This window comes from Hemicordylus capensis, chromosome 6 (assembly GCF_027244095.1).
Source record: "Hemicordylus capensis ecotype Gifberg chromosome 6, rHemCap1.1.pri, whole genome shotgun sequence".
NCBI lineage: Eukaryota > Metazoa > Chordata > Lepidosauria > Squamata > Cordylidae > Hemicordylus > Hemicordylus capensis.
The window spans coordinates 148,165,800-148,179,216 of record NC_069662.1 but is presented as its reverse complement, the minus strand read 5'-3'; the positions used below and the strand labels follow the sequence as shown (position 1 = coordinate 148,179,216).

The 13,417-nt window shown below is 42.6% G+C and overlaps 1 protein-coding gene across 9 annotated transcripts in view; it reads left to right on the top strand.

Annotated features, from left to right (window-relative positions):
* The window catches only part of PARD3 (par-3 family cell polarity regulator), a 766,284-nt gene that overhangs the window by 404,372 nt on the left and 348,495 nt on the right, over positions 1 to 13,417 (top strand). For all 9 annotated transcript variants that reach the window (XM_053261606.1, XM_053261605.1, XM_053261600.1 and 6 more), the window contains one exon: positions 7,338 to 7,429. In XM_053261606.1, the coding sequence (XP_053117581.1) occupies positions 7,338 to 7,429 (92 nt within the window). The remainder of the gene's footprint in view (positions 1 to 7,337; positions 7,430 to 13,417) is intronic.

Below are 13,417 nucleotides of genomic sequence, written 5' to 3'. Positions count from 1 at the left end.
ATAAGAACCAATTTGTAACCTGTGTAATTACTATATGATTCCTAAATCATATTGCAATGCTGAATTCTTTCAACAATGTTTGAAAATCAATCAAATGTTGATTATGCAAAGCATTCATCTATGTAAATGTAGATTTTTCTGTAATTTTCTTTTAAAAGTTATTATTGTATAAAACATGCAGTTTAAGATTCCTATATCATTAGATTTGGAACTCTCTCAAGACCCTAAATAAGGTATACCATTTTCTAATTTTACCCTAGTAACAGGTGGGATTTTTAATTTAAGAAAACCTAGGCAATAATTACTTGATGCAGATACTTTCAGAGCTAGTTACTTTTTTTAAGCAAATGAGAATTCTAAGTTACTTCCCTGTGCAGGTGTCCAAATTAATCTACATTTGGTTCCATGTAAATGAAAGTCTGTGTTATATAGGAAAGAAGTGTGTGCCTGATTACAGCAATATTAAAGTTCTTGGGTTTTTTAAAGGATGCATCTGTTGATTATAGCACCATGATACTTATGCTCTAGGGAAGTTTAGACTCTGTAATAATTCAGACACATAATTTTTGGGCTCACACGATTATCAAAATCAGATGGAAGCAATATGTTTTTCTTTTAGAGGTTTTAAAACTTTGGGAAAACATAATTTCCAAAAATACATGTCTTCCTGGGAAGTAGGTTTATTTCAAAGATTCCAAATATGTATTATGCGTAGTTCTTAAAAAGTGTGTGGTGCTATTAAAATTCAGCTTCATCTAATTGGCTTAAAACAATTCTAAAGTAACACCATTAAGGGAAAATAATCAATGTAGATACAAATAAAATCCAATTAATTAAAAAAAATCCATATGAACAGCAAGAGAGAATAACATAAAATGCCACATACAACTACAATATTGTGAAGTTAAAGCACTTCCTAGAATGCTTGACAAAAGAGAGAAGCATTTATGAAACTTCCTAAATGTTTGTGGGATTCAGCACAAGTGAGCAGAAGGGGAAACATTCTGTAAGACCAGTTTGACTGAGGGCTCTGTTCAATAGCTCTGTTTAGATTAATCTAGGACTCTTAATTATTATGAGAGACATGAGCTGCCACTGCTTTGTGTCTCTTCTCCACTCCTCATAATGTCTAGTTGAACACAGCACTTGATGTGATGTCATTGCACTATGCATCATCCTGATAGTTACAGCAAATGATATGAGGCAGAACAGTGCACCATGTTATGATGTCACTTTGAGTTATGTTCAAAGAAACATTACAACACTTGAGAAGAGATGGGGCAACAGAAGTTATGTGTCCCTTCTAACATCAGGTTAGGTCCAGAGACTTTTAAATGATAGAATGACAGCTTTACCCACCAGTCTGAATAAATGAGAGGAGGGAATACATAGGAAGAGATGTTCTGGGCACAATGCAGAACGCAAAGGACTTTAAAGATGTTGGTATTGTCCTTGGTCTTCAGGAAAGTGGGAGGAGCCTAGATCAGTGATAGAGGGAGCATATGTTTTGCATGGGAAAACTTGCATGTTCAACCTCTGGAATCTCTAGTGGGGGCTGGCTGAATCCCTGGAGAACCACTGCCTATCAGTTTAGACCACACTGGGCTAGATGACTCAGTGGTCTGAATCAGTACAAGGCAAGTTTCTATGTTCCATATGTTGCTGGTAGAAGGTGCTCCTAGTTTTGGACTCTGCCTTATGTTCCAGTGCAATGTCAGGTCAAGGATTCTTCCCAACCTATGATTTTATTTTCATATCTGAAATATTTGGACTGCATCAAGGTAACATAAGAAGTGTTACAAAGCATTATTTTGTTGTGGTTAAGGTGAAGCACACCCTCTCTTCTATGATAAACAGACAAGAAGATATTGTATTGAAAAGGAAAAGGAAAGATTTATGGCTAAGAAGCAAATCATAATATGGATTGGTGTATGAAAATGCTTCTTCACAGATTACCCCATCAGAAGCTCTGGTAACTATCACAAGAGGGAGGATTGCTGCATCCAAGAATATGGGTTGCATTAGTAGTTCTGCTTCTTTTTGGATCTTTCTCTCTTATGGAAGTCAGGCCCTGAAGTATGGATTAAATTTGTTAATAGGAACACATTCTGGGTTCTCCATTGCCCTTACACAAATCAACTGTTTGGAGATAGGAAGTGGTGGGTGGGGTGGTCCTGTAAATGCAGCCATGCTTCTAGATCAGTCGTGGAGTTTTCTCAACACTAAGCACTTAGGAAGCTGCCTTACACCAATTCAGAAAATCGGTCCATCAATCTCAGTATTGTCTACACAGACTGGCAGCAGCTTCCCCAACATTACAGGCAGGAGTGTCACTCAGCCCTAACTTGGAGATGCCAGGGAAGGAATCTGGGACCTTCTGCTTATGCATGCTGATGCTTTTCCCAGTGTAGTCCCATCCCCTGAGGGGAATATCTTACAGTGCTCATATACAGTCTCTCATTCAAATGTAAACCAGAGCAGACCCTGCTTAGCAAAGGGGACAATTCGTGCTTGCTACCACAAGACTAGCTCTCTTCCTCGATTTAGATTGAAATTGAACAGATTGAGTGCGAACAAGATCTGTTCAGCCTCCACCTTGCTGCAGTATCTCTGACAAGCTGCCCCGAAAGTTCATAAGAGATTCCAGAGTGGTGTTTCATAAGTACTACTATTGCTGCTAGTAGCCACCTAATAGTACAGCGGGGAAGTAACTTCCCTAGGGAGCAAGAGATTGCCGGTTTGAATTATTATTATTATTATTATTTTACACAGTCAGACATGTGTTATTGACTGGTTTGTTTTATCCAGACATCGAGTCCTTCCCAAGGACCTGGGATGCCAGAATTTTATTGTCAATGTTGTTGCTGTTGTTATAGGTATCGTTGTAGAATATAGGCTGTTCCCAGTAAAGCTGCTTTTTGTAATTGGCTGATGGCGATTTCTGTGGCCCCTATGGTGTTGAGGTGCTCTTCAAGGTCTTTTGGAACTGCACCCAGGGCGCCAATTACCACTGGGATTATTTGGGTCTTTTTCTGCCACAGCCTTTCAATTTCAATTTGCAGATCTTTGTATTTGGTGATTTTTTCTATTTCTTTTTCTTCTATTCTGCTATCCCCTGGTATTGCTATGTCGATTATTTTGACTTGTTTTTCTTTCTTCTCGACTACAGTTATATCTGGTGTATTGTGTGGCAGATGTTTGTCTGTTTGTAGTCAGAAGTCCCATAATATTTTTGCATCTTCATTTTCTTCAACTTTTTCAATTTTATGGTCCCACCAATGTTTGGCTACAGGTAGCTTGTATTTTTTGCAGATGTTCCAGTGTATCATCCCTGCTACCTTGTCATGCCTTTGTTTGTAGTCAGTCTGTGCAATCTTTTTACGACAGCTGATTAGGTGGTCCACAGTTTCATCTGCTTCTTTACAAAGGCGGCACTTGCTGTTTGTTGTTGACTTTTCGACTTTTGCTCTTATTGCATTTGTTCTTAGTGCCTGTTCTTGCGCAGCCAGTATTAAACCCTCTGTTTCTTTCTTCAAGTTGCCATTCTTAAGCCATTGCCAGGTCCTGGTGATGTCTGATTTTCCACTTATATTGTGCAAATATTGACCATGCAGGGGCTTATTTTTCCATTTTTCTGCTCGGTTCTTGACTTGTTCTTTCTTGTAGGCCTGCTTTGTTTCATTGGTGTTGAATAGTTTTGCGTTATTGACCATTTGAAGTGCATCTTCTTCACTGTCCTTGATATATTCTTCAAGGCCTCTTTTCTCCTCCTCTACTGTTTGATGGACTTGCAGCATTCCTCTTCCACCTGAGCTGCGAGGGAGGTAGAGCCTATCGACATCACTGCGGGGGTGCAGAGCATGATTGATGGTCATTATTTTCCTGTTCTTACGATCCAGCGTCTCTAGCTCAGCCTGGGTCCAGTCTATTATTCCTGCAGTGTATCTGATGACAGGTATAGCCCAGGTGTTTATGGCTTGTATGGTGTTCCCGCCATTGAGTTTGGACTTGAGGATTTTTCTAACTCACCTGATGTATTCACTTCCGATTTTTCTTTTAACTTCAGTGTGTGCGATGTTATCAGCCTGGAGAATGCCCAAGTATTTGTAAAGTTCTTTCTCTTCCAGGTTCTTGATGTTGCTTCCATTGGGCAGTTCTATTCCTTCTGTTTTTCTTATTTTCCCTCTGTTCATTATTAATGCAGCACACTTGTCTAGTCCAAACTCCATTGCTATATCGCTACTGAATATACGGACAGTGCTTAGCAGTGATTCAGTTTCTGACTGGGACTTTCCATACAACTTTAGATCGTCCATGTAGAGCAGATGGTTGATTTGACTTGATGTTTTAGATGTTTGGTATCCGAGGCCTGTTTTGTTTAGTATTTGTGAAAGTGGGGTCATGGCGATTACAAACAACAGAGGGGATATTATTATTATTATTTTATTTTTACATTTATATCCCGCTGGGAAATACCTGTATTGGGCAGGAGCAATATAGGAAGATGCTGAAAGGCATCATCTCAGACTGTGTGGGAGATGGCAGTGGTAAACCCCTCCTGTATTCTGCCAAAGACAACGGCAGGGCTCTGGGTCACCAGGAGTCGACACCAACTCGACGGTTCAACTTTACTATTACTGCTACAATGAATATTTATAGCCCGCATTTCAACAAAGTTCTAAAATAAGTTTACTTACATACATACGGTTTCCTGTCCCAAAAGGGTCTGAAAAGAAACCAAAGGGTAGACACCAGCCACTGGAGGGATGCTCTGCTGGGGTTGAATAGGGCCAGTTGCTTTCTCCTTGCTAAATAGAGGATAATCACCACTTTAAAAGGTGCCTCTTAGCTGAGTTTGAATTGCTGTTGGTGGAAGGGGAAATCACCAACGTTTAATGAGCACCTCATCGCTCCTTCCCTAAATAAGTCTTTTCAGATATGAGAGGTATGGTTTGGGGATTTCTTAAATGCTGCAACCGTTGTCTTGGTTCAACCATCTGTTTTTCTTAACTTCATAGAGTTAGACAGGGATCCAGAGGGCCATGTGCACAAGCTCGTTTCAGCCTCTGCCTTCCAGCAGCACCCCTGAAAAGCTATCCCTTAAAGGGCATAAGGTGCAAGAGTCATTTCCTTTATATCCGTTGGGAAGGGAGCAGATAGTCTGCATCTACAAGGCTTTTGTCTGTCCTCCTTAAATATTGTTTTCAGCTGTGCGCCCTGGACTAAATTTTAACACGTGTCCTCTGCTATCAATACAGCCGAGACCACCTTTGAGTGCAAGCATGTTGCTCGCAGACTCATTATTCATTATATTTGAACCCCCTTTTTTTAATTAACACAAATATCTTATTTTGAGTTGGTGTTTACATTTCTAATGCAGTTCTAGGCAAGTTCAAGTTGCTGGTTAACCTTTGAAATGTATTACTTGCCTGGTGCTTAAGAGAGATAGATGACTAAGAAGTGCATATTAGAGCCTCTCAAAATACAGGATCATCAATCTTCAAGGAGCTTGGTTTCACGCAGCGAGCTGCCATCCAGAATCTACAATTCACAGGGCAAGCTTGGTACATCCAGCTTCTTATTTTTGCAGACTCTCAGAGGAAATGTCAATTGGACATTACAGACTGCCTCTGCCTTGCTTTAATATCTCTTCAATAATTTAATATATTGTCTGACTCTCTCTGTGCTGAACTCATAACCCTTCACCCATCACTTATTTTGCTGATTGATGCCTCAGCCTGTGGAATCTAAAACTGCACTCTGAAAGCCTACTGGTTACAATACAAATCTCCTGTTTGGGCATGTGGACAATTAAAGACAAACATTTCCATGCATAATGCTTTGGGTCCTCCTTTCCCAAACCCGTTATATGTATAGTTTATCAGTAATGGTATTCCCAGTTGTCAAATTAAAGAAGTAAAAATAGTATGTGCAGTTGTAATATAAGCCACCTAATGGCGCAGCGGGGAAATACTTGACTAACAAGCAAAAGGTTGCCGGTTTGAATCCCTGGACTATCAGAAACACCTATATCAGGCAGCAGCGATATAGGAAGATGCTGAAAGGCATCATCTCATACTGCGTAGGAGATGGCAATGGTAAATCCATCCTGTATTTTACCAAACACAACCACAGGTCTCTGCGGTCGCCAGGAGTTGAAATCGACTTGACGGCACACATTACCTTTACTTTAGTTGTAATATAAGCCTCCATATGAATAAAGTAACATAGCCCCCTTTTAACTTTTTGAATTGAGAAATAATTATTGTTTTGTCTTAATATTCCTTTTACTAATTTTGTTAGCAATTTTTAAACACGTCTTCTGTAATTTCATGGCATCCTATTCAGCAAATAATACTTAGTGGAACACAGTCACCTCCGTTCATTGGCAGTGGAGGATGGACAGTAGCAATGGACAATATTGTTGCAAACTGATGGCCTACAAACCACTACAAACAAGCAGACTTGTTGAATTGAGTGAGATTACACTTGTTTAAGTACAAGTATAGCAGCTCCATAATCAATATTCCATTAACAACAACAACAAAAACCCTTTTCCATTCAACACTTTGCATTAAGGGCTGGACCAAATTCCCTTCCAAATGAGTCACCCGGACACTTTGTGGAATAGGTTTTCAGCAGTGGTCCCTCTAATTTTTTTCATCTTTGTGCAGAATGTGTTTTGTTCTGGGCGGCAGTATCCAGACCGTTTGTGTGCATGTGCATTCAGAATGGGGCCTTCCTCATTCAACCTGAGCAGGATCTAAAATTAACTGAGCAGACATCAAAAAACTTGTGAGCGCACACATGTGCGCACGCCTTAGAGGGAACAGTGTTTTTCAGATCAGAGGTGTGCCTTCATCGCAAAGTTGCAGTGAAAGGAATAGAGATGCAGATCCAAGTCTTGCTCTCATGTTTCACCATTTGCAGATGGTACACATTGGTACATGTGAATGTGTGTAGCTTTCCTAAGTCTTTATAAATCTTCTCCAAGGAGCATGTCTTAGACCTTTCACTAGGTGTAATTCTTCTTAAAGATGGCTACAATTCAAGCTGACTGTGCTGTTTAGTTTAAAACAAATTAAGTCAATATTCTGAGGCCATGCATTTATATTTCCAATTAGAAATTTCAAGTTTCTGAAATTCCTGAAATTGTGCGATTCCAGCTAGATACAAATAGTTATGCCAACTGGTTTTTTATGATTTGGTAGCATAATCCACAGATAACTGTTGATAGACAGAAGTACACATTCAATTTGAATTTGTAATCATTTTTTAAAATTTGTATGTGTAAGTGCTGCTGATTCTGATGATGATTATTATTCCGCCATTGCCAGGATGAAGACGGGACTGAAGAAGAAAACAGCAGAGTTGAACCAGTGGGGCATGCAGATACTGGCTTGGAAAACATCACTAACTATTCTTTAGAGTAAGTTTGTTAGCAGAACTGCATTTGTTATTGTAAGTTAGAGAGATGCAAGGTTTGGGTGGTATAGAAATATGTTAAATAAAATAAGTTGTAAGAATATACATGCAACAGCGAGGGATTTCTTCCATACTTAACTTAGATTTGAGGTCTTCTGGGTTTGTACCCACTCCATATTTACAGTATTTATTTATTGTTTGCTTGTTTGTTTATCTATCATATTGTTATACTGCCTGATATGTACATCTAGGTGGTGCACAAAATTAAAAACAATATAAAACATCACAGATTAAAATCTGTCACACAATCATTTTGTACCAATTGTAGTTCCCAGACTACGTACAAAGCTAGCCCCACATAGGGTGCATTATCATAGTCAAGCCTGGAGGTTACTAGCATATGTTCCACTGATTTAAGGTCACATACCTCTAGGGATGTGCAAACAGGTTCGATGTCTAACAGTTTTGGTTTGGCGGCTCAACGTCGGGCCAAACCCCTGCCAGCCGTTCAAGGGGGCGGGGTTCATGAGCTTTATCTTTAAAAAAATCTTTTGATACATACCTGCTCCAGGGGGCTTTTCCAAGGCCCAGGGGGGTTGTGTGTCTCCGGAAGTTCCCCCTACCCCTGTGGGCCTCCATTATGCCTCAAATTGCCCTGTTCAGATGGTCTTTGGCCCATTCTGGGTCCCACCCCCGTGTGCCGGCCATTTTGGAGGCCGCTGTGCATGCCCAATAGGCCTATGTGTGACTGTGTAAAAAAAATTAAAAAAAAATTTTAAGATAATGCTCGCAACCCCACCCACCCGCAAACCAAACTGGGGTGGGTGGGTTTGAGGGGTGCCAGACCAAATTGGCCCAGTCCGATTTGAGTCCAGTTCGGATTAGAACCAGGCCAGCCGGTTTTATGCATACCCCTATTTAACTCCAGAAATGGACGTAGCTGACGTATCAGCCGAAGCTGATAAAAAGCACTCCTGGCCACTGCCTCAACCTAAGAAACCAGTGAGAGCTTTGAGTCTAGGAGAATTCCAAAGCTATGTACCTGATCTTTCAGGGGGAGTGTAACCCCATCCAGAACAGGCAGATCTAAACCATTCCTCAGATCCCAACCCCCCACATTCAATATCTCCTTCTTATTTGGATTCAACTTCAGTTTGTTGTCCTTCATCCAGCCCATTACCATCTCCAGGCAGGCATTTAGGGAAGATATGCCATTTCCTGATGAGGTCGACATGGAAAAGTAGATCTGCGTGTCATAAGCATTTTGACACCAAACCTTCTGATGATCTCTCCCAGTCGTTTGGTGTAGATGTTAAAGAGCATTGGAGACAGTATGAAGCCCTGTGGAACTCCACACTTTAGTTCTTGCTTTGTAGGGCAGCAGTCTCCAAGTGACACCATCTGGAATCTACCAGAGAGGTTGGAACAGAACCACTGTAAAACAGTGCCACCCAATCCCATCTCTCTCAAGCAGTTTCACCATATGAGAGAGATTTGACATGGCTTTACTGCCATGCCCCTAACCTATTGCCATCCAAACAAAATGAAACACATAATCAATATCGGTAGATTTTTTGCAGAATCATTCCCTGTATAGATTATGAGCACCAGTAGCCACATTTGATAATCCTGAAATGGGTGGGTATAGAGCAAAAGAAAAAGTCTTCTTTTGAAGAAAGCCTTGCGGCTGCAGCATTCGCTAACTTTATACATGAGATAGATAGCACAGGATTCCTTGCTCAAAGAGCCAATGTTTATGTGGAAAGAATCTGTTATAAGAGATAAACCATTATCTTTGGATTTGCCTGTTTTTAACACAATAAGAGGAAATTGGATTATTCAGGCTACGCAGGAAACAAAATCACTACACAAGTAATGAAAAATCAATTGGGATGTTCTTAGATTCCCCCCACCCCCCCCCCCACCCCCTCTGTGTTGCTTTCACTTGCAAGGTTCGCTGTGTAGCCATGAAGCCACAGTGTAAAGCATGGAAATGAAGACTAAAGAACATGTTAGGTTAATCTACAGGGCCCTCCTGCAAATGCTGGACTGCAACTCCCATCACCTCGACTATTGGCCATAGTGGCTAGGGATCATGGGAGTTGTAGTCCAAAAGCAGCTGGAGAACTGCAGTTGTGCAGGCCTGGGCTAATGCAAGGGTCTTGCACTTACCTCAGTTAAATTTTGTGTCCCCCCTCCCCTTTCACTGCCAATCTTCCCACTCTATGTCCTCTCATAAGCTGATTTCAGTCTGTCGTCAGTTTCCAAACCAGTTTTTCATGAGAAATAGTGGAATAGGACAGGATATGCTATGTAAAGAGAACAAATCTTGGGCTTAACAAATATTCAAAATGTTACATTAGACAATCAATGATTTAAAACAAAAACAGGGTTTTGTTTTGTTTTGTTGTTTTGTTTTTAAACAGTATGGTTGTATTACATCCTTGGAACATAGTTACAGTTGAAGTCTCTAACACTCATTTCTTTTTTTAAAATTCCCAAAGTATTAAAAAGTATCTCTTTCCAATGCTGATTTAATTGAAATCTCTACGTTAGGGGTTCCCAAATGGCCATTGTGGCTGGGGACGATAGAAATTGTCCTCCCAACGACATCTGGGGACCCAAGGATGGGAGCTTCTGCCCTGCATGAATGATAGAACCAGTGACCTTTGTTCTTTCAGTTCAATAAACCACAACTTGCCTGTTTTGCTCAAAAAATATTGTATATGTTGAACTTTTCGTAATTGCAGGCAAAAGATGGGAAGGCACTAAATGCAAAAAGAGAGAAAAAGGAGACCCCAATGGTCCAGAGAGGAGGATTTGTTAGCCTAACACACCCTCATTTCAAAAATTACCCAAACTGCTGCACAGTCACTGAGATGGTATGCAGGGGTGTGCTTGAAATGCAACTAGGCTTCCGAATCACTGCACAATCCCTTTAAAGCCAAGTAACATGGAGGAGAACAGGTCAACCTCTCTTCCTTCTCCTCCACTCTCTTCCACTGGCATACTCTCCCCCCAGCTATCCTTGTGCACCAGGGCTACTCTTCCCCAGCTGCCCCCTTGTGATGCTGGCACACACATTGCCTCCATCCATGCACAGCAGACGTGTATGCTGGCACCACGGGAGGCAGCTGGAGCAGAGCGCTGCTGGCATGCACTGATAGCTAGGGAGAGTGCTGCCAGTATGGAAGTGGTGAAGGGTGGAAGAGGAGCAGCAGGGGTGGACCTGCTGTCCTCTGTGTTAAAGGGATTGTGGAAGCCTTCGGTTCTAAAAGGTTGTACGCTGATTCGGATGCCGAATCACATTTTGTTCACATCCCTAATAGTGTGGAACACAATTTTAGTGACTGAAACCAGAGCATAGGGACCATGGAGTGACGATTGCCCCCCAGCTGCCAGGGTCTGGGAGTGCCACCAAGGCACCCCCACAGCTAGGGCACCTCCTTGCTCCCTCTCACAACCAGCCGGTGAACAAAGCACTTGTGGGCTAGGAGTGCGAGGCACGCCCCTCTCCTCCCCAGCCAGTGTTTCACAAAAATGCTGGCTATGCTGGAGGGGAAAGCCCAGCGAATCAGTGTCTCAATGAAATGCTGACTGGGGTGGGATGGGAGAGGGTCCAAATGGACCCTCTTCTTGGCATTGGCCCCACCGCTGAATCTGACGTCAAACACAAGGGAATGGGACCAATGCTGAGGATGGGGCCCATCAGCTCTGGCAGCATTTCCCTTCCCCAGTCAGCAGTTGGTGGAATTGCTGACTGGGAGCTCCTTTCCCTGCCTCCTGGAGAAGGAAGGGAAAGGAGCTCCCAGTCATTGATTCCGTGAACTGCAGACTGGGGAAGGAAAATGCTGCCGGGCACTTTCCTTGGCATTGGCCCCACCCCCTTGCATTTGACATTCAACACAGGGGGTGTGGCTTTGTGCATGGAATTGTAAAGCCCAGGGGGCGGGGGATCTGCCAGAGGACTTAATCCTCTGGCCCCGGCAAAGCTTCCTATGCCCCTGACTGAAAAGCATTGGGTTAACCAATAATTCTCTGTGTACCTTTGAGCTCTTCATACCTTGTTTTTCTAAGTTAAAAGCCTTTTTCAGGGACTCAAATAAAAACCCTGTGTATGCTTAGAAATGCTGCTCCAACACATCACTCACTTCCCTTGACCTTGCCGCTCAAGGTTACAGCAGTGTTGGTGTGAACAGGGAAGCACCATAACCGTAACGGTAGCCTGCCATTACACAGAAGCACCGGTCATCAGCGTTACGACGCTTCTCTCTTCACACAAATGCCACTGTAACCATGAGTGGTGAGTTGGAAGGAAGTGAGTGATGTGTTGGGGCCAGAGGTGTAACTAGGGAAAACAGCGCCCGGGGCAAGCACTGAAATGGCGCCCCCCCACCGCACCCCCAACATACTACATTATACGTAGGTTTTTCCTCACAAGCGCCTGCCGCTGCCGCCAAGCCAGGCCACTGACTGGCCGCCAGGCGCCAGCAAAGCAATGGGGGGGGCGCAGGCGGCGCAAAAGGGACCACTCGTGGGGAAGGGGGCACCAACGCGCTCCCTTGACTGCTGCAGCGCTGCTGCACTGAGCAGGAAACATTTGTATTAAGAAAAAAAATTTAAAAAATTTTTGGTCATGGCGCCGCCCCCCCACATGCCCAGAAAAGATGGCACCCGGGGCACGTGCCCCCCCTGCCCCCCTATAGTTACGCCTCTGGTTGGGGCAAGACCTCTGACCTGCTTTTGGCATTTCTAAGCATGTATAGGCCGGGGTTTTATTTGAGTGCCTGAACCGAGCTAATATCGTTTAGGTTAGGGATATGCCCAAAGCACGGTTTACAGTGCGGATCAAGCACTGTTAGGGAAATTAGAAAGGGAACTTTAAGAAAAAAGAGAGCAGGTGCTTACCTGCTCTCCGCCACTCCTTCCAGCTTCCTGCTGGGGCAGTGTGTGTCCCCAAAGGTCCCACACGCTGTCAGCACACACATGGCACCCACCATGTAAGCACCCGCTCTCCTTTTTCTTAAAGTTCTTTCTAATTTCACTAACAGTGCTCGAACCGTGCTTCGGGCACATCCCCAATTTTACATAGTCAGTATGATGCTTTCCAGAAAATGGCTTGCTGCATGATGTCAGGACATCTCTGCATTGTAATAACTGGGACTTTGTGGGTCAAACCATGGTTGCATCATAGGTGTTATGTTGTCATGAGGAACTGAGCTATGCAAGCAGCTAAGCAAGTGAAACTCAACAAATATTTCAAATATGGTACTGGACATAAGCTGAGCTAGCTAGCTAGCTAGATAACATTTATTGCAGTCATAGACCAGTTAATCTTTACATTTTACAAAATATTCGATTAAGTAATGCAGGCTTTACGAAGCTTACATGCAGTAAAACAAAATTTGGCCACATTAACATTCATCCCAGGTTTAAAATTGGACAGCAGTTACTCCAAGTAAAAAAGATCGGTGTGGCCCGGACAATTCTTTAGCAAAGGTAAAATAAACTTAGAACGACTATCCCTATAAAATTCACAATAAAGTATTACCTGAGCATTGGTTTCTATTTCACCTGCACCACAGGGACAAAGGCGTACCGCATAAGGTACCCGCTTGTATTTTCCCTCCAAGACTGCGGTAGGAAGTACATTGAGGTGGGCCAGGGTCAATGCTCTCCTAAATTTAGATACTAGAATGTTATCTAAATAATCGGCGGCTTTAAGATTAAAACCTTGAGGGCCTATATGTAGCCCTCTTGTCATGCGTGCAGATTCATCTTGCAGCTCTATATCTAGGGCTCGTTGTTTGATAAATTGAATAGCCTGATCGAATCCCCGCCCTATAAGTTCTTCCTGGGATGCACCAAGATGATGCAACTTTGTTTTTAATGCTGTTTTCCATTTGGATGTAAAGCTATCAGCTAATACTAGAGGGGCAAGGCCAGTAGGAAAAAATACCAGGTTCAACCAAAATTTGATTACACACAGCCA